At 38.6% G+C, this 23,236-nt stretch overlaps 1 protein-coding gene across 1 annotated transcript in view; it reads left to right on the forward strand.

The window, feature by feature from the left end:
• The first annotated feature begins 9,128 nt into the window (after positions 1-9,128).
• rbms2a (RNA binding motif, single stranded interacting protein 2a) overlaps positions 9,129-23,236 on the forward strand; it is a 96,908-nt gene continuing 82,800 nt past the window's right edge. The window contains exon 1 of the mRNA XM_079844473.1: positions 9,129-9,406. Coding sequence (XP_079700599.1) covers positions 9,335-9,406 — 72 coding nt within the window. The 5' untranslated portion in view covers positions 9,129-9,334. The remainder of the gene's footprint in view (positions 9,407-23,236) is intronic.

A 23,236-nucleotide genomic window follows, 5' to 3' on the forward strand; every position in this document is an offset into this window, starting at 1 on the left:
AGGTTATAAAAATTTGATATAAGATGACTAAACAAAATGACTAAACTCAATGCTCAATGACTAAACAAAACATATTCCATAAAAGTAAAAACTGTAACAACTTGCGTGAGCTTATTTCATCCAGATCGAAATATATGAAAAAGCCCATAGACCAGGGGTCTCCAAACTCGGTCCTGGAGGGCCGCTGTCCTGCACAGTTTAGCTCCAACTCCAATTAAACACGCCTGAACCAGCTAATCAGTGTCTAACTAGGGCCTTGTTAGACACTAATTAGCTGGTTCAGGTGTGTTTATTTGGGGTTGGAGCTAAACTGTGCAGGACAGCGGCCCTCCAGGACCGAGTTTGGAGACCCCGGCCATAGACCCTCCCCTCAAATAAATCAGGACAGAAGTGGTTGAAAGTGGACAAAAGAGACAGATTAAAAAGCCCGGTGTAAACAGGAATGTGCCTTCCTGTTCTACTTGTGATCTGATCGACCAAAACGCATCTGAATACCAGGTGTAAACAGGGCCTGTCAGTCATCCAGATAATTCAGCATGCAAACTGAGAGAACCGCATCCACGCATTCCGTAAGTGTGTGACATGCATACCAGATTGTAAATTAATACGCTGTACCTTAAGGCCTGTACACACCGGGACGAATATCGCGCACGCTTATCGCCAGCGTTTCTCGTGAAGTTTTTCGGCGCGCCTTGAGTGTTCACACCCAAGCGATTTTCACTGCCGATGCGCCAAGTGAACGTGCACATTCAGTAGATAACGCTCCCGGTACACAAGGTGGTGCTGCGGCACTTTACACTTCTGACACTCGCTTGTCACACAGAAGAAGAAGAGAGACAGTATTTACGTGCTTGCCAAAACCACAGATATATTATGTCTATGGCCAAAACCATTCACACACTTTTTGCTAACTGGCAAGCAGCATTAGCAGCTCATCTTCTTCTTTGTCTACTTACTACTTCTTCGTCGTATCAATGTGTGCTCGGCAAGACCGTTTTGTGCTTGAGCGCCACCAAATCGTGTTTTACTGTCACTTCAGCAGCTCCAGGCACGTGAACAAAAGCGCTGATCTCATTGGTCGGACAGTTTTTAACGCGCTGCGTCAAAATAAAAAAACTAACCCGAGGAGCTTTTTTTTTAAATTACGCTTTTACGCCTGCTGTTTGCGCGCCGGTGTGCACACTCACATTTGCGCCCTTTGTTTAGTCACGAGGCGTTAAACGTCGGCGATAAATGCGCGCGAAAATCGTCTCGGTGTGAACAGGCCTTTAGACTCTGAATATGGAAGTAGGCATTCTTTAGGTCCACTGAGGTAAACTAGTCCCCCGGCCAAAAATGTGCGAGGAATTGTTTCAGTGAGGTCATTTTAAATAATGTGGTCTCAGGTCTAAGAAGGGGCAGAGACCGCCTTATTTTTTCAACGAGAGACACCGGCTCCACTGCGAGGAGGTCGTGAGTTCCCACGCACTCATTTTGAGCTTGCTCAGCAGACATTATAGCATCATTAACTCTGAAAAACCATGTACTTGCTCAAAAATAGATTTTGGATCATTTTTAAACCCAAAAAGTTATGGACTGCAGCTTTAAAGAAAAAAATATAAGACAGACACAGATAAAACTCGCTAATCCTGTAGTGACAAACGCTAGGGGGAGGAACACACAACCTCAATTTTGATTTTCAACATTGAACTCAAGATGTCACCCTGTACTCATTCTACCACGTTTTTGCAAATACATTCAGCAACTGCAAAACCTCATTGAGGCATAGCCTTAAAATGAGTCGATAGTCTCTATTGGTTCAGGTTTCCGCAAAAAATACACACTGCACAAAAACTGTCAAATGCCAATCACAGGCAATATAATCAGGAGGTGTGCAGAACTTTATTAAATATATAACCTTACCATGTTTTCCTTTTTTATTTGTTTTTTGTTAAAATGAGTGCTGATGAGTCCGGGCAAAGGATTATGGGTAATGTAGTCCTTGATGGAGTGACTGTCCGAGGTGGAGTGCCCTCTGGTGGTAATCAGGGGTACTCTCACTGGTGAATTGTGACCGCTTTGGAGCACAGATTTAAAGGGCCAAGAATTGAATATAATTTACAGTGCATCTGGAAAGTATTCACAGCTCTTCACTTGCCCCGATGCTCTCCATCCGACCTGATGGAGCTTGAGTGGTCCTGCAAAGAAGGATGGGAGAAGCTTCCCAAAAATAGGTGTGCCAAGCTTTTAGTATCATACTCAAAAAGACTTGAAGCTGTAATTGGTGCCAAAGGTGCTTCAACAAGTATTGAGCAAAGGCGGTGAATACTTATGATTTTTACTTTACTTTATTAAAAATCAATCCTTTTACTTGTACTTAATTACATTTTTTAAGAAAAAAAAGTTCTTTTTACTCCTTACAATGTTATTTACAGTCAAACAGTACTTCTTTTTTGGAGATCACTTCATTCTATTTTCCCTTGCTATCACCAAACCAATTGAATTGCGCTGATGCCCAGTTTAATTGAAATGTTTAATTGAAATGTATTTATTCTGCCAATGAGATTCATTTTCACATTCCATGAAATTGGTCAGACATGTTAATTGGTGCTTTGGAAGTGACGTCATGTCGCATCAATTGCCACAATGCAGCACCTTGACCTGGGCTGCGTTTCCCAAAACCATCGTAAGCCTAAGTTGATCGTAGAGACCATTGTTGGATATTGTTCTACGATCAACTTAAGCTTACGATGGTTTTGGGAAACGCAGCTCTGGAAATTAGAGTGAGAGGCTTTTCCGCACTGCACGATAGCTTTTCAGCCCCAAAAGACGTTTGACACTCACAATTTTGAAAATCAGCTTCTGCTTAAAGGGATAGTTCACCCAAAAATGAAAATGTGATGTTTATCTGCTTACATGTAGGTGTCTTAAGCACCTTGGTGTTTCTTCAGTAGAACACAAATGAAGATTTTTAACTCCAACCGTTGCAGTCTATCAGTCGTATAATGCATATGTGAATGGTACATGACTACTATGAGAGTAAAAAAAACCTGCACGGACAAATCCATATTAAACTCCGCAGCTCGTGACAACACATTGATGTCCTAAGACATGAAACGATCGGTTTGTGCGAGAAACCGAACAGTATTTATATATACTTATAATTCAACTTTGGTTCACAAGGTGTTTATATACTGGGGTGTTAGGACCCATACAGACCACAGAGTGAGCGACCCCTGCTGGCCTCACTAACACATCTACCAGCAGACACCTGGTTTTCCCAGGAGGTCTCCCATCCGGGTACTGACCATGCTCAGCCCTGCTTAGCTTCAGTGGGAAACAAGTCTTGGGCAAAAGGGTGATATGGCTGCTGGCAAATGATCAGACAGAGTGCCGGAAGTGATCTCTCGCACGTATCTCTATGCCAGATTGTGTACATTGACCTCACTTACCGGAAGTGATGGCACGCTGAACGGGTGTCGGACATAGAACGTATTCGAGGTAAAAAATGTACAAATACTGTTCGGTTTCTCGCACAAACCGATCGTTTCGTGTCTTAGGACATCAATGTGTCGTCACGAGCTGCGTGATTTGTCTGTGCATGTTTTTTTGTACTCATAGATTTTGTTTCCATTCACATGCATTATACGAATGACAGACTGCAACTGTTGGAGTTAAAAATCTTAATTTGTGTTCTATTAAAGAAAAAAAGACACCTACATCTTGGATGCCCTGGAGATAAGCAGATAAACATCAAATTTCCATTTTTGGGTGAACGATCCCTTTAAGTTAAATCCAAGGTTTTACAACTCTAAAAACATGAACCACATACAAGGTTTTATCCTGCTTTAGAACTGTTTGAATTTAATGGTATTTAATTATCAAACTGTAAGACTACTACCTAATGCCAGTATGCAACATGCTACTCAGAGATTAAAAGCTCAAAAAAGAATCTCTAGATACTTTTACTTTTATTTGAGTAAAAATTTCATTCAGTAATTGTACTTTCACTTGAGTAACATTTTTGAGTACTTTTTACACCTCTGATCGCGCGTCACTCCCGGATAATAGAAAATGGGCAAAAGGCGGGACGAGGGCGGAGCTGAAGTGACGCGATGGCTAACAGACAGCAGATAAATGGCTATCCACCTGTCACTCGAAGTGGTTTTTTATTAAAAAATTCACCCCCCTCACAGTTGTCATGAAGGGCAAAATTAGCCGTATAGACCAAAACCGCAATTTGTACCAGTGCTGGGTTGGCTGAGACCACAAACAGTCCTTCATCCAGCCAGAAATGTCTGTCAGGCAGGCTGAGATGTGAGCAGCAACAGTCGGATCACCCGGCTGGAGTGAGAGGTAGAGTTGTGTCATCAGCATAGCAGGCCATGACGGAGACAGATCCAAGTGATGACATGTAGATGAGAAAAGAAGCGCTCCCAGCACTGAGCCCTGAGGAACCCCAGATGTTGTGACACCTGTCCAAAACACCCTGAAGGACCTACAGGTAAGACTTGAACCACTGGAGTCTGGTTCCTGAGATACCCTTTGGGTCTGTCAAGAGGGTTGACAGCAGGATCTGGTGGTTAACTGTGTTAAAACTGTCAAAAGAATCCAGTTTTTCATGTATTACAAATTTCATATTTAATAAAAAGTAACATTTCAAATTCAGCTGTTGCTCTCAGGCAACATTGTACCATCGCGGAACACAAGTATTACCAAAGAAAACGCCAGGAAAAACACCACAAATAATTTTTTACTCATTGAAATCATATAGCGTACCATAGAGAGTTAAAAAGTAACTAAGTAACTTAGCTACTTTTAACACAATATTGTAATGCATTACAATATACATTTTCAAAGTAACTTTCCCCAACACTGTCCATGACAATAACAAATAATTAAAATATAACCATTAGAAAAAGCAGGAAAAAATGATGACTTTGGACACCAAATGTACCTGCAATTATAGAATCACCCTTGTGTTTATGCTTTTTTGCAGGTTGTCCTTATAAGGCATAACTTGGGCATAAAATGAATGTGAAGTTGGAAGGATTTACTTTAAAATCTGGCAAGGGTTATTTCATTGAAGTCTAGCTTATTTGTATAGCACGTTTCTTACACACTGGTAATTTAAAGTGCTTTTCATAAAAACGAGTAAGACTAAGACATAAAAGTTGAATAAAAATGGATTAAGATGGATACAAAAAATTAAGTTTTTCTTTAGATAAATTATTCACCACAGAAAGGCTTTATACAATGGCAAATAGCATCCTGGGACCCAGGAATAGACTTTTTTCCTCTGTAGTGACATCATATTTTAGTGAATTTCTCTGAGAACACACACGTCACAGTTTTATGTCTGGGTGTCATGTAAAGAGTACATTCAGGGCCTTTCAGAGATACCAAATGTTTGGAGGTTTCACCAGGACAACAACTTTTTGGTCTTTAAAAACGACTGAATGATCACATTTATGGAAATATGACCCAATATCATTTAAATCAGACTCATTTTCAAATTGTTTATCATAAATCAACATCTCAAGAAAATGTTATGGGGTTTCTAATCAAAATATGACTTTCTGTTACGAAACAGGGCATTGATTTCATACATGTCAACTGTAGAGGACACCAGGACTTAAAGCATGTTTATCAGGCATTCTGGGAGACAACACAAGTGAATAGGGAAAGAAATTACACATCAATATTCCTTAGATATTATTATCTAAGATAATAGTGTAATAAGATATATATTATTATTGTTACTCCATTATTGCACTTCTTTTTTTCATTACATGTTGCCCGAAGAACACATTAATAAGCAAATTAGATCCAGATACATTGTATTGAATGGGACTAGCCATTTATGGGCATTTTACCCACATATCGCATCAAGTAAAATGGTATATCAATTCATAACATAGTTGAGAAACATCTTTATACAAAACTGGGTTAAAAAAAATCCTGAAACCTAAAAATTGATTGGTGAATAAAAATAAAATCCCATTGTTTTTGCATGTCATTTCATGCCTATTTATAAGTCCTGGTGTTCACTACACTGGTCATAATATAACATATGAATACAATTTTCATCCCCTTTGTTTCTCATGCTCTAAAGTCTAAACAATGTAATGACATACTAAATTCATAATTCATAGTAACTGCATGCTATGAATCATTAGTTAAGCATTAGTAAATAGTTAACTCATCATTTATAAAGCATTTATAGACATTAATAAGCAGTTTATAAATACAGCTATAAATGCTTTATTCTTTATATTGTATTTTCATACTTTATTAATTATTTACAAACCAGTTATTTAGGACTCGTCGTCCGCGGTTCATCATTTAGAAAGTGTAAGTAAATGATTAATAAACTATTTAAATGCACATTTATACATCTTATTATTAGACTTATTACTAAATGCTTTATTAACATGTATTCCTACTGTAACTCATGAGTAATTCAGGTAGTTATGAAACATTAGTTGTCAGTTTAACTCTTTCTGTGAGCTCATCTAAAGTGAGGACGGTTTATGCCTCGTAAGAGATTTAAAGGCTCAGTTTTCTTCTGTTCTCGAACGTTTGAAATTTAGTACGGTAGTTTTCACTCTGAAATATTTTACTATATTATTATTGTTTTATACAAATTGTATTTTGGCAGTCCTGTAATCCAGTGTTGGCACTGGTAAATATTTATTCAGCAATGTTTACACTTTACAGAAATGTATTTTTATGTCAGATTGCAGAGGCTTAGTTTAATTTTACTGCATTTTACTGGCGGTGTACAGGAATTTTTATTTTCCATTTTAAATCAAGTTACAAGTTGTACAGTTTACAAGTTGTATCACTCTGTTGTATTTAAATAATTTTTTCTGTTTGGAAGAGAACTGAGCCTTTAATTCTCCTTTGTAAAAGCTGCACCAGGCATAGTAGTACTCATGAGCTCAAAAAAAGAGTTAAAGGCACAATATGTACGTTTTCGCCACCAGAGGGCGCATTTTCAAAACAAAGGTGAATCTTGATGACGCTCTGAAGGTGAGCGGAACGATGAGAGATGTCGTTTTCACCATCCAGATTAGGCATGTGCCGGTATCAAATTTTCATGTTGCGATTAATTGCTGAAGCTTTTATCACGGTATACGGTATTATCACGATATTTAAAAAAAAGTTGCAAAAAAAATGTTGTCATACTATAACAGGTTTAAAAAAATTCTTATTACAAAAGAACCAAACATTTAAATACAATAAAGCAATACACAAAAATGTATAAAGTAAACAAATATTTGAAACAGATTAAAGTGCTAAAGAATTATAAAGAACAATAGGTAACACTTTACAATAATGTCTCGCCAGTTAATGCATTAACATTAACACAGAGCGAATATCTACATTTTTACAGAAGTTTTTCTTCTTTGATAATGTTAGTTTAAAAAAGCAACTGTTAGTGTAAGCTCAGGTCCATTAAATAATACAGTTACAACTTTTGATTTTAATAATGTGTTATTAAATGCTGAAATGTACATTTAACTAAGATTAATACATGCTTTAGAAGTATTTTTCATTGTCAGTTTGTTAATGAATGAACTAATGTTAAATAATGGAGCCATATTTTAAAGTGTGTGATTGAACAACAGTCAGAACATATTCAAACAATATCTAGGGCATGTAATTTAAAACTTAAAAAAAAAAATTAAGTTTGAAAATGACTTTAAGTCTTTAAGTATTAGGTTATGTGATGACGAGCACCGGATTGTGGTTACTGGGGAAACGGCTGTATTTCTGCTGTTCCGTCAGCGCCCTCTGCTGTCTGAAAGTGAATGTGCACTTCAGTGCGTCTTCACGCGTTCCGCCATGTGCTCGGCTCATGAACGGTCTGTTTACATCAGTGCGCGTTCCTCTTTGACGCGTTGTTCATTTTAAACGGTTGATGGGTAAAGTATTCTTAAAATACATTCTAAAAATCTGAATAATTCGTAATAAATAATTATTCACGGTATTTTGAAGTGCCCACGATAACAATATAGTGCATGTTCATTATTGCGGTATATCGTATTACCGTTTACCGGCACATGTCTAATCCAGATATGTATGGATTTTTACAGATCATGTTCACGGATGATGTAATGAATTAGTTTTTGTATTACCTGTACGTTTGATCACAGTATTTATGTCAATGCGTTAATGCTGCGCAGTTTTACAGGCTTAAAATAATCGTACTAAAAGTACATTTGAAAGAACCCACAGTATTTGCAAGTAATGGCTAAATATTTTTGTGCACCACATACTGTATTTATTTCACTGCCATAGACTTGATAAAAAAGTGTTACTTAAATACAAAAAAGTGCAATATAACTGTAGGCCTATGTGTAATTTCATCAGCATAACCCACACAGAATTATGTACAGTAAATATTTCCTTACCTGTCATGTGAGAGCGGAGTCTCTGTCAAGTCCAAGTTTGTCGCGAAGCTCTCTCCATCTTGAAAACACCACGCCGATATTGATCCTTGTTTTATTTCTCCGTTTGTCACAAAGCCTGCTTGCCACCACTTCGGCCTGTAATATATTACATAATTAATAGGTGACAATGACAAGGGATGTCATAATTTAAAATCTTAATTATAATTTAAGCCATAATTTAAAATATGATTGGGATAATGTAAGTACACAACTGCGCGAGATATACACTGTGCAAGTGGTTTTTGGATATTTTATTACAAAAATCGTACATATTGTGCCTTTAACTGAAAACTAGGACTAAATGCTTTACAAATACCTGAATTAATCATGAATTACAGTAGGAATAATGTTAATAAAGCATTTATTAATGAGTCTAAATAATAAGATATAAATGTACAATGTTTGTTAATCATTTACTTACACATTCTAAATGATCTTATGAACCACTGACAACTCCTAAATAACTGCTTTGTAAATAATGTAATATTTAATTTAGCAATGGATCATTAATAAAGTATGAAAATACAATTATTAAACACATTATATATATGCTTATAAATAAATAAAGAATTAAGTATACATTATGTCTGTTAATGCTTTGTAAATGATGAATTAACTATTTACTAATGCTTAACCAATGATTCCTAGTATGCAGTTATTATAAAGTGTTACCCTCAGGGGGATACAGATGCACTTTGTCACATTTCCTACAGCGTTTGCAGGGTTGTGTGTGCTATGGTGGTTGTGGCTGTGGCGCTAGGACCCGGGCGGGGTTACAGAGGCGCAGCAGCGGCAGCAGCAGCGGCTTCAGTCCTGGCGACGGCGGGACTCGATCCCGCCTGAACTTCCTCTCACTGACGTCAGCCTCACCGCTCCGGACACCGCGCTGAGAAAAAATGCTGCTCTCCGTACCGCCAAGGACGGGAATCAACCCCTACAACGGATACAACAGCAGAAACAGCAAAAAGGTAACGCACACGGACTTTTCTGTGTATTTGACTGCTGCTTTCCAAAGGCAGTGGCTTTCTATGCCCAAATGTGAGCTGCAGTGTCCTTGACAAATCAACTTCAGCTTTCTGTGGGATCATTGTCTCTCGAGCTGGATACAGACGGCTCGGGGTCTGCTTGGTTTTCTTGGGAATAGCGGCTTTCATAAGTTTCTGGTAATAATAGCTACATTCGTCAACGTTCAAGTCGTTATAAAACATTAATACACACATCGAAGTTTCAGCACCATCGAACTTTGGAAGTCAATTAATGAAAAATGACAGCGAATAAAGGATAGAAAAAGGAAGATAGTGATAGATATGAAGCATTCAAAGGTGACAAATCGACATGTTCTGTATCGTATCAAAAGAGGGATGCGGATGCTTTGATGTTTCTGTTTGCAAGTTTTCAGCGGTGGGAAAACACAACGCCCCACCCCTCGAAAAACCCACCGTGACGCGCTCGACTGTTGCGTTGTAGAGTAATAAACTGGGGGAAAAAGTTTCAGTTCAGCGAACTCAGAACTCTGTTTACGCCTCTTGTGACCGTCCATGTTTGTTAAAGGACCAAAGTAACCTCGACGAGCAACAAAGCTAGATCGCTATCAGCGACGCAAGCCTTCAAGCCCGCGACGCAGCATACCGTATTGGTTACATTTATATTAAACGAAGCGCGCGTTCGTGTTGTTTATTATGTGAGCGTCGCTTAGTAGCTGTAGATGGGGTTAAATAGTTACATAATTCAGGATGTGAATGTTCCATTGTTTCCCTGAACTTAAGAGTTGGACTTATCAAATGCGACATTTTCTGAATGTCACACATAATACAATCAATGATATCCATGTGACCCTGGACCAGTCATAAGGGTCATTAAAAAAAAAAAAAAAAGGAGATGTATACATCTGAAAGCTGAATAAATAAGCTTCTCATTGATGTGTGGCTTGTTAGGATAGGACCATATTTGGCTGAGATACAACTATTTGAAAATCTGAGGGTGCAAAATAACCTATAAATTGAGTTGTCCAAATGAAGTCAATGCATATTACTACTAATAATACATTTTTATATATATTTACGGTAGGATATTTACAAAATATCTTCATGGAACATCTTTACTTATTATCCTAATGATTTATGGCATAAAAGAGAAATTGATAATTTTGACCCATACCATGTATTATTGGCCATTTCCACAAATATATCCGTGAGACTTACGACTGGTTTTGTGCTCCAGGGTCACATATATAACGTATGAACAACAGTTATATGTAGGCTATTGAGGTGGCATCATGTAGGCAGATAGAAATTATAATTTAATATCTGAACCTATAATTGGGGATGTTAATTTATAATAAATTAAATAATTAGTAGCTTTAAAAATGCTTTACACCAAGAGTTTTACATTACATTTGGCAGCAGCTTTAATCCAAACATGTGTAGCATTTTGGCTATTCATTTTTATGTGTCTGGGAGTCAAACCCATGACATTGGTGTAGAACGCCTGCGACATGATTGATTTCAGAAACGGTTTGATGAGAGCCGTGCAAGTGTCTGGAATGTTTGCAGTCACAAGCGCTTGACAGTCACTGCTAATCGGTGTATGGCTCATGACACAGTGACAGCGAATGTGTGTCGCTCATAGTCACACCCATTACACAACGTCACAGATAAAGACTCGGGAAACTGATTGTAATTTGAAAAATGAAAGTGAAATTAAATTCTGCTTGCTTTGTCCGTGAAACAAAACTTACAGTCTCTCACTTCTGCCAATATGGATCAATGATTTTGATGACATCACTGCACTTCAGCTTCTCATCAGATTTTCTGTCCAATCAAATGCTCTCTAGAATCTGAAGCCCCGCCCCCTATATTATAAACAGACGCTGAAGCTGCGGCTGAAATCGTTCACTTCAGAGTTTAGCTCCAACCCTATCAAACTCACCTACCTGTGATTTTCTAATGAACCTGAAGACATTGATTAGCATGTTCAGGTGTGTTTGATTAGGGTTGGAGCTAAACTCTGCAGCGCATTGGCCCTCCAGGGCAAGATTTGAATAACCCTGATGTAGGGTATAGGGAACGATTCAGACAGTGCACTATATAGGGAATAGGGAATGATTCAGACTGCGCTATATAGGGGATAGGGAGCGATCAGACAGTGCACTATATAGGGAATAGGGAACGATTCAGACATTGCACTATATAGGGAATAGGGAACGATTCAGACTGCACTATATAGGGGATAAGGAACGATTCAGACAGTGCACTATATAAAGGATAGGGAGCGATCCAGACAGTGCACTATATAGGAAATAGGGAACGATTCAGACAGTGCACTATATAGGGGATTGGGAACGATCAGACAGTGCACTATATAGGGGATAGGGAACGATCCAGACAGTGCACTATATAAAGGATAGGGAGCGATCCAGACAGTGCACTATATAGGGAATAGGGAATGATTCACACAGTGCACTATATAGGGGATAGGGAACGATTCAGACAGTGCACTATAGATTAGATTCAACTTTATTGTCATTACACAAGTACAAGTACAAGGCAACGAAATGCAGTTTAGGTCTAACCAGAAGTGCAATAGCAGCAAGTGCAGGATATACAACGTTTGCATAAGTGCAGGACATGGATATGGATATGTACTGAATATATATATAAATATATCTATAAATAGAGAGATGGTTATTACTATAAACAGAATTTACAGGTGAATATGTACAGTGAATAATATACAGATGGTTATTACTATAAACAGAATTTACAGGTGGATATGTACTATGAATATAATATAATATACAGATGGCTATTACTATAAACAGAATTTTACAGATAGAGGTATACAATGATATGTTAGGCTAAAATGAGGAATATGGCAGTGGATTAAGGTAGTGCAATAAATTATGGACAGAAGCTATCCGAAAAAAAGTGTAAAAGTGCAGTGGAAGTGATTGCATATTACAGTTAGAAGTACGGTGCAAAATACAAATGTAAACAGCAGGTACAGTAAATAACAGTCGGCAGTGCAAATGAGCATAATCCAGTTAAGGTATGGTAGTGCAAAATGCATAAGTAAACAGTTGTTACTGTAAAAAACAGTCGGTAGTGCAAATAACAAATAAGTGAAGGCGGATGTGAGGTAGGAGAGTATGCAGTATATGAGGGAAGTGGATCAGCGGGGGTTTGAGTTCAGTAAAGAGACAGCTCTGGGGAAAAAAATGTTCTTTAGTCTGCTGGTCCTGGTCCGGTGGATCCTGAAACGCCTGCCGGAGGGCAGGAGAGAAAACAGTCTGTGGGCTGGGTGAGAGGAGTCCTTGAGGATGCTGCGAGCTCGATGCAGACAGCGTTTCCTCTGGATGTGTTCGATGGCAGGTAGTGGAGTCCCTGTGATGCGCTGGGCAGTTTTCACCACCCGCTGTAGTGCCTTGCGCTCCGCAACAGAGCAGCTCCCATACCATACTGCCACACAGTTGGTCAGGATGCTTTCTATTGCGCAGCGATAGAAGTTCACCTGGATAGCCGAGGAGAGCTGATTCTTCCTCAGTGTCCTCAGGAAGAAGAGGCGCTGGTGAGCCTTCTTGACCAGGCTGGAGGTGTTGGTCGTCCACGACATGTCCGCCGAGATGTGGATCCCCAGGAACTTGAAACTGGAGACACGTTCAACAGCCATTCCATTGATGTGGATGGTGTCGTGTGTGCCTCTTGACTCCTTCCTGAAGTCCACGATGAGCTCCTTCGTTTTGGTGGTGTTGAGGAGCAGGTTATTTTCAGTGCACCATGTGGCCAGGTGCTGGATCTCCTCCCTATAGGCAGTCTCATCGTTGTTGCTGATGAGACCAATCACCGTTGTGTCGTCCGCAAACTTGACGATGGAATTAGATCCATACACAGGCTTGCAGTCGGCGGTGAAGAGGGAGTAGAGAAACGGGCTTAGCACACAGCCCTGTGGTACACCAGTGTTAAGAGTGATGGATGTGGAGCAGGTGAATCCTGAACGAACATTCTGGGGTCTGTCAGTTAGGAAGTCCAAAATCCAGTTACACATTGAGGTATTGATGCCCAGGTCTCCAAGTTTGGCTATTAACTTGGTTGGGATGACAGTGTTGAATGCTGAGCTGAAGTCAACATACAGCATGCGTGCGTAAATGTTTTTATTGTCCAGGTGAGTGAGCACAGAGTGCAGTGCCATGGAAATGGCATCCTCTGTGCTCCTATTGCTGCGGTAGGCAAACTGGTGTGAGTCCAATGTGGATGGTAGAGAGTCTTTTAGGTGTTCCAGGACCAGCCGCTCAAAGCACTTCATGACGATGGGTGTGAGTGCTACAGGGCGGTAGTCATTAGGGCACCTCGGGTTAGAGTGTTTTGGCACTGGCACAATGGAAGTGCGTTTAAAGCATGAAGGTACAGCTGCTTGGGCAAGAGACAGGTTGAAAATGTCTGTAAAAACCTCAGCGAGCTGCTCCGCACATGCCCTGAGAACACGACCAGGGATGTTGTCTGGTCCAGCAGCCTTGTGCGCGCTGATCCGGCTCAGTGCCTTGCAGACATCTGTGGTGGAGAGTGTGATAGGTGGGTCAGCTGAGGGTTTGAGCTTGGTGGCAGTTTCTCTGTTGTCTCTTTCAAAGCGAGCATAAAAGTAATTTAGCTCGTTCAGGAAGTTGACATCAGTGGCTGCGGGGGTGGAGTGGGGGGGTTTGTAGTCACTGATGGCCTGAATGCCCTGCCACATGCGTCGGGGGTCAGAGTTGGAAAAGTGACCCTCTATCTTTAGCTTGTAGCAGTGCTTGGCCTGTTTGATGCCCCTCTTCAGGTTTGCCCTGGACGTACTGCAGGCTTGTGCATCTCCTGATCTGAAGGCAGTATTGCGTGACTTCAGCAGGAGTCGCACTTCCCTGTTCATCCATGGCTTCTGATTTGGGTATGTGGTGATCTGTTTCTGGGTTGTAACACTGTCAATGGTGGTATTGATATGATCCAATACAGAGGAGGTGTAGGAGTCAATGTCCGTGTGAGCGCCACTGGTGGCTTGAGAAGCAAACACACTCCAGTCTGTGTGTAGAAACCTTTTCTGGAGTGTGGAATCAACCCCCGCAGGCCACACCTTGATGGTCTTCACTGATGGCTTCACACGGTTGATGAGGGGTGCATATTTGGGGATGAGGAACAAAGAAAGGTGATCTGACTGTCCCAGGTGGGGGAGGGGTGTCACAACGTAAGCGCCAGCCATGTTTGTGTAAACATGGTCAAAGGTTTTGTTTCCTCTGGTGTGGCAGGAAACATGCTGGTGAAACTTGGGTAGCACTGACTTTAAGTTTGAATGATTAAAGTCACCTGCAACAATAATAGGGGATAGGGAGTGATTCAGACAGTGCACTATATAGGGGATAGGGAGCGATCAGACAGTGCACTATATAAAGGATAGTGAATGATTCAGACAGTGCACTATATAGGGATAGGGAACGATTCAGACAGTGCACTATAGGGGATAGGGAATGATCAGACAGTGCACTATATAGGGGATATGGAATGATCAGACAGTGCACTATATAGGGGATAGGGAGCGATCAGACAGTGCACTATATAAAGATAGAGAACGATGCAGACAGTGCACTATATAGGGGATAGGGAGGGATTCAGACAGTGCACTATATAGGGGATAGGGAGCGATCAGACAGTGCACTATATAGGGGATAGGGAGGGATTCAGACAGTGCACTATATAGGGGATAGGGAGCGATCAGACAGTGCACTATATAAAGGATAGGGAACGATTCAGACAGTGCACTATATAGGGAATAGGGAATGATTCAGACTGCGCTATATAGGGGATAGGGAGCGATCAGACAGTGCACTATATAAAGGATAGGGAACGATTCAGACAGTGCACTATATAGGGATAGGGAACGATTCAGACAGTGCACTATAGGGGATAGGGAACGATCAGACAGTGCACTATATAGGGATAGGGAAGAGTTTCAGACAGTGCACTATATAGGGTATAGGTAAATTACTTCAGCTCATTGCTGCACGTTTCAAGGCATTTCAGTTGGTCTTTAAGCTTTATTAACTCTTTCCCCGCCAGATAAGCCATCACCAGCATTTTCAAAAAGCTGAGAAAATCGCCTTTTGTCAAAGACTGATTCAGAACGATGATCAAAACACAGATGGAGTCAATCGAGTCCATCAAAGCTTCACAGTCCTGTAGCTCGTCCTGGGTCGACATTTCATTCAGTAACATTAGGCAGTTTGGATTTATATGCTGTTTAATGTTGATGATTGCGTTATTTTACATATGCAATTGCTTGTTTCTGCTTCTTCTTTGTCTGTGTTTTGATCAGGAGATTCTGTACTCTTTTAGAAGATGTGTAATAGCGCCCCTCACCGTATAACTGTGAAAACAGGGAAAGCCGGAAAATTTTGTGAATGCCGGGAAAGTCATTCAAATTTCAGTTTAGCCATGTTTACACCACAACATGATACACCGCACAGTGTTTTTTGTTTGTGGCGTGTGGCCATTGGATGACACAATGTGGGCGTGTCTAACGACACAACAAAGTTTATCTTTATGCAAATGATCAGCAATTTTCAGCAGCAACTACCAATGGTAGTGTAGATATTGAAACATGTCGACATGAATGATAGAATAATCTCATCTATCACAATTCTCCAAATAGAATTAAACTTGTTATATTCCGTCAGGTTTCTCACTGCACACAAGAGTGCCAGCTGTCTGACTTAAGAAATGGCACGACATTAGTTTGCTTTGCAATTGGCAATCCCACCCTCTGTAGCAGCTCATCAAACTTTGTCCAGAAGAACCGGAGGCAGACCTCATGCCACATGCCCTGCACCAGCCGCTGGTGTTCCTCACACTGACTGCGAGCCTCGGTGGTCTCGTGGACCCATATAACCTTTACAGTACTCGCGGCGCAGATAGAGTATGCCTTGTTTCTCATTGATCTTTTATGTTATGCATTGTATGCGTTGAATGGTTGAATGCCATGAACTAAATGATTCGTTTTGAATGTAACTGTTGTGAACTTTTAAATGTAAAGCGCTCAGGTTACATTAAAGCCCATCATTCTTCATTTGGCATGTGCGTGAGGGGATTTATACGAACCCTTTTCACATTTTCAGGTTTGGAACGTGGAAGTTAACTAGCAGGATAAATAGAGGTACATGTGAGACCGAAGCAAATATTATTTTTGCATTCCCACTTGCTCAAACAACAAAATAAGAAAATTCACTATTGCATTTCCATGACTTTCCAAAAGAGAGAGAGAGAGAGAAAAAAACACACACACATATATATATATATTTACATATAAATTAGATTTTTTTTTTTTTGTGTTGTAAATAAAATTTATTCTGAAGCAATATTCTCACCAGTGTTCAATCAGCGTTGACATATTTAAATCTGCATATTTGTGATATTTTTACCTTTTATAAAGGGCATTTTCCCCCTAATCTTATTAAATACAGGCTATGCTTCAGCTTTCCTTTTATATTCTTAAATTTTATCAATAAATGAAATGAGAAGAAAACACATAGCGCATACTATGGGGCTGTTACCAATGAAATTAAATAATTTACACTGAAAAATTACAACTGCATTAAATAATGTTCTGAGATTGTTTTAAATATTTTTTGAATATACGAATAGGAAAAGTTGGAAAGAATGTTTAAACATGAAACTAAAACGCCAGTAGGTGGCGGCAGGTGACCGTCTGAATGAGTGAGTCATTGAGTCGATTCGTTCAAACAGCTGATTAATTCAAGATGGAGGCAGTCGTTTACGAATAGGTCATTGAATCTTTGTCAAGTCAAGTCAAGTCAACTTTATTTATATAGCGCTTTTAACAATGCAGATTGTTTCAAAGGAGCTTTACAGTGTTAAACAGGAAAATAATGCAGCATAATTTTATTAATTTTATACAACAGTAATTAGATCAGTAATTTAGTTTATATGGTTAATTTAGTTTAATAATTAGATTTATTTCGATATTTAGTTGAAAAATGTAGAAAATGTTGTGTCCCCAACTGAGTTTACTTCCTCTTTGATCGATTCATTCAAAATGCTGAATCATTCACTAACACGCTGCTGCGGTGACGCGTTCTGCTGTGATCTTTGTTTGGAACTATTTTCGCTGCTGAAAAAGAACAAAAACACTCAATATTGCATCTAAAATGTAAGTGACTTAATGTTAATAATTGTTTATGGAACTGTCATACAGGGCCGTGCAGAGAGTTCTTCAGGGGCAGGGGCTCAAATGTAAAAAAGGGGCAATATGTAAATATATATATATATATATATATATATATATATATATATATATATATATATATATATATATATATATATATATATATATATATATATATATATATATATATATATATATATATATATCCTTATGCTCATCAAGCCTGCATTTATTTAATCAAAAATACAGAAAAAAACAGTAGCCTAATATTGTGAGATTTTATTACATTATGTTCTTTTTAACTTTTTATTAATCAAAGAATCTTGAAAATAGTATCACAGTTTCAATCATTGACATTAAATCCTCATATTAGAATGATTTCTGAATGATCATGTGACACTGAAGAGTGGAGTAATGATGCTGAAAATACAGCTGTGATCACAGGAATAAATTATATTTTAAATTATTTTAAAATAGAAAAACATTATTTTAATAATATTTCACAATATTGCTGTTTTTTATCAAATAAATGCAGGCTTGATGAACATAAGAGACTTTCATAATGCTGCATAATATTCAAAAATGGTAATATAATAAAGTCCTTTCACGTATCTTCACGTAATAGGCCTGTATGCCGGTGGCACTTGGTTTTTGTTAACTTTGATAGTTTCATGAAATGGTAAATGGTGTATCAATATACATAAATACAAGTGAATTTAACACTTACCATTAATGCGACGTTTGCTGCTGCTGCTGCTGTGGTTTTGTGCAGGGATTTGTTTGTTGTCTGTTAAAATTCATTTAGTTCAAACGTTAGTTCGTCTGTCCATGTAATTTTCAACCGATTTATGAATAAGAACAGAAAATTACTGCTCCACTTCACATCGCCCAATGGAATTTGAACTTGCTTTGCCAGATCACGATTGGTTGGTGTATATACATGACAAACGGGCAGTGGTGAATTGTGTAATACTTTAAAATTTATAATATATAGATTTGTAATTAAATCAACACATTAGCTCTGATTATGGATGAAAAAAAATATTGGTTTACTTTTTTTCCCGTAAGGCCACACACTCTCTGAAAGGACCATATTTGGCTCGAGAGCCGCTTCCGAAAAGAGGAAAATCAGCTGTCAATCAAAACGCACGCGATCCATAGCAACGCGTTATGGCAACGCCTCAACAGAAATTGTCCGACTTTTGAGCCGTTCGTTACTATTGTATACATTGTCATGTTATAATAATCACATTTATTTAGTTTTGTTGACCACGATATTATCATTGATATTTGTCTGAGAGGGGCACTTTTGATTCATTTTGAAAAAGGGCAGGGGCTCGAGCACCCAAAGCCCCCCCCTCTGCACGTGCCTGCTGTCATATGAAATCAGTGTCATTTTCAGTCGTGATGTTATTCAGGAAAACAGCACTCTTGGTAATGTGACGTTGCAACTGTATCATATGTTATAAATATAAATAAACATTTTTACGGCAGTGTGTTAACTGACTTTCTCTGTGTGAGCTGCACATTTGTTAGTGGCTGCGCAGCGCAACGTTATTACCGTCAGTTGTTTATACATTATATATTATTATCCACTATCGATCGCCACTTACACTGATGAATGCAGAATCATTCTTGCATTTTGGTGATTCCCTAGTTATTTTTTGTTAATGACGTTTTATCAGGCTACTTGTCCGGTCGGGCAAGTAAAATTCTCTTTCACTTGACCCTTCAAAAAATCCACTTGTCTAGGGCAAGCGTTAATTTCGAGCCCTGTATATATATATATAGTTCTTATCAATATCATCCCGGTTACGTATGTAACCCTTGTTCCCTGAAGGAAGGAGACACTACGTCCCCCATTCTGTTAGTCACTGATGTAACTGGGAGTGACTGACTGATAGGGAACAGCCAGTTTCATCACCATATTACTACAATTCTGTCTTTTTAAAGGCAACAGCAGTGTTTCGCTCTGAGCTTTAGAGCAGAAACACGCTCAAATAACTCGAGAACTGAACATTGTCTTCAAATAATACTAGTAACAAGCATTTGCTGTTAACCTAATTGCTTTCATTGTTTCTGTCTTTGTTGTATTTGAAACAAATGGGTTCAGCTTATTAGGGCTACTTTTCCTACTGCTTAATAACCTTACAAACATGTTCAGAATTTGACACTTTTGTTATATTCAGATATACATTTTCAAACTGGTAAACACAGTGACATAAATATAGCCTATGTTAAACATTATTTGATGATTTTATGGAACCTTTAAATAGGTTTCTCACCATAGCTATATTCCTGAGGAACATTTCACAACACTATGGCTAAAGTGAACTTAGCGGTGAGAACGTTACTCCCATGACTAGCTGAAAAACATTTGGCCGTATCCCAGAGTTCATGCACAGGTTAAGTGCACATATGGAGAATTCCAGACATATCTCAACCATCTCTCTTTGCTCTGTCTTTCTGACCCGATCTCTCGTTCCTGTACCTGTGCCATAAGAGTAAACAAAAGAGAGAACACAAAATAAACACTAGCCGAGGGATGAGAAAGGCTCTTTGTGAGTGGGAGGCGATTATAGAACCAGATGGCTGAAGGTTTTGAATTACCATGACGTTACTCAAAACTACATTTCCCAGAAATCCTAATTCTACTGGGTCTCTCTCTGTGCTAATGAATTCTTGAATGGTGGCAGGTTTCCGAGCGATTTGTTTTCCGTGTTTTTTTTTTTTTTTTGCAAGAAAACTGCACACTGATGCATTTCGGCCCTCAGCCTTCCTCAGAATGTGTCAGCTGATTTAAAATTTTAAGAAATGTTGCAGTTGCTGTGAAATTTCTTTATCTACACCACGTCTATTTAAATTGTGAACACTACAACAAATGTAAAAACATGCTAAATATGTACTGTAGTCTTTCACAAACACATACTGTTTAAGTTTGCTGCAAAATATTGCGTAATGTAGTTTAACTGAGCAAATATGCTGCCTTAAATTACCCCAATCATTTGTTTCCCTTAAAACTGATCTTTGATCACTAAAATTGCATATTTAAACATTTTTCCTGTGGGGAAAAAATTCTTCATGAGTTAAAATAGCTTGAATGTAACCCCAGCTCGGATTACCTGATCCACTCGCTCAATTTTACTGTAGTAAACGCTGCATGATGGCAAGTGGAAATGCTGGTTTAATTCAGCCATATATGATGGAACCAGAAACTGATTCAGAAGAAGAAGAGGAAGAGTGAATTACAAGATGTATCAGAATGGTAATACGTTTTATGTATCACTCTCTACAACGTCAGACACATAACGGTCATTAATATTAGCCTTTTGTTTGACTATGTTATCAGACTAATAGTGTGTTGCTAATGTTACACAAACCATGTTCCCGTCCCAGTCTGCCTTCAGTATCAGTCAGTATCCTTAGAAACGCTCTCAGAACGTCAGTGGAGAAAGGCATATTCATGATAAGATCGTAATATACATCATATGCACAATTCAGCCGCTATATTGCTAAATCTACCCGATTTTTCATATCAACAGGAAAATATACCAGGATAACCTGCTTCTCTTGAGACTCCCCTGATTTCTTTGAATTAAAAAAGGACAAAATGTTTATTGTAAGTTTTAAATATAAAAAAAATTGAATTATACCTTTATCATTCATGTTAATTCATAGTGCATTAACTAATGTAAGAGACAATTTTGAAATGTTAAAATGTATTAGTAAATGTTGAAATTAACAATGAACAATACATTTATGAGATCCAAACAGTCATGCTTAAAGATGGCCATATTTAAATATCTACACAAAGGCCATAGCATTGAAATCAGACACATATGTATATTAAATGTATACTTTCACACGTTATTTGCTTCTATTTTAGAACACTTGATGATTATGTAATAATCCACTCATCTCCACTACAAATAGGAAAAAGAGGCTACAATTTGCACAAGCTCACCAAAATTGGACAGTTGAAGAGTGGAAAAATGTTGCCTGGTCTGATGAGTCTCGATTTCTGTTGAGACTTTCAGATGGTAGAGTCAGAATTTGGCGTAAACAGAATGAGAACATGGATCCATCATGCCTTGTTACCACTGTGCAGGCTGGTGGTGGTTCTGTAATGGTGTGGGGGATGTTTTCTTGGCATACTTTAGGCCCCTTAGTGCCAATTGGGCATCGTTTAAATGCCACAGCCTACCTGAGCATTGTTTCTGACCATGTCTATCCCTTTATGACCACCATGTTCCCATCCTCTGATGGCTACTACCAGCAGGATAATGCACCATGTCACAAATCTCGAATCATTTCAAATTGGTTTCTTGAACATGAAAATGAGTTCACTGTACTAAAATGGCCCCCACAGTCACCAGATCTCAACCCAATAGAGCATCTTTGGGATGTGGTGGAACGGGAGCTTCGTGCCCTGGATGTGCATCCCACAAATCTCCATCAACTGCAAGATGCTATCCTATCAATATGGGCCAACATTTCTAAAGAATGAGTTCAGCACCTTGTTGAATCAATGGCATGTAGAATTAAGGCAGTTCTGAAGGCGAAAGGGGGTAAAACACAGTATTAGTATGGTGTTCCTAATAATCCTTTAGGTGAGTGTATATTGCTCATTGTTCCTTCATATTAAGTAATGTTAACAGTTGAGACGGTATTGTAAAGTGTTACCGAAAATGTATTAAGACATTTTTGGAAGGGCTGAAAATGTAGACAAAGGGAAGTTAAGAGACGCTTGCTGGGCAGAACTAGGTTAATGTAACACATCATCAGGTTTCCTCGTCTGAACGCTGTTTTACGTTACACACGGTAATGGAGACGCGAGACAGACAGCGAGAGTGAGGCGCTGGAGTCTGATGTCACTCTGCAGCTGGAGGAATGTGGCGTAGCATGTGAGAACGAACGAGTGTGTGTTATGAGATGAGAGGATGCCCTGGCCTGTCCTACCGTCTCTGCTTTAGCCGCAGTCATACACAACAGACCTGAGACTCGTGCAAACTAGCTGCAGAATTAATAGCAATGCAAGGCATACATTGTCTGTAAACTGTAGCAATTAAGTTGCTTAAATTAAACGGTTGATCATTGTCATTTTTGTACTTTGCAGTGAATGAACTACAGTGCAACATTAACATTATTTAAATACAGAATAATATGTGCAATAGCCTATATATGTTTTATTTAAAAAAAAAAGAAATATATCATTGTTTCAGTGTTCAATTCTTGAAGTGTGTGTTGACATTTTCACTGTTTAAATATGCTATTTTGGTGACGACAACTGGCTGAGGAGTAATGATTTTAAAATGAAGAGATTAATAAATCAATCCTTGGTATTTTAAAGCAATATTCTTGCTCTATCTGGATTTCATGAGAATTTTCTCACAAAGATAGATGCAGTAGAACAATAAAACTGTTGATAAAAAAACATGATAAATGAAAATATTTAAGAATCTCAATGATAATCCATAAAGATAAAAAGGAGCAGAGCATTAACTTACAAAAATAGCATATACATTCTTACAGAAATATAAAACAAAGAACAAGAAATACTTTAAATACATTTCTGTATGAAATTAAACTAATGAAAT

The sequence above is a fragment of the Gobio gobio genome, assembly GCF_949357685.1.
Source record: "Gobio gobio genome assembly, chromosome: 19".
NCBI lineage: Eukaryota > Metazoa > Chordata > Actinopteri > Cypriniformes > Gobionidae > Gobio > Gobio gobio.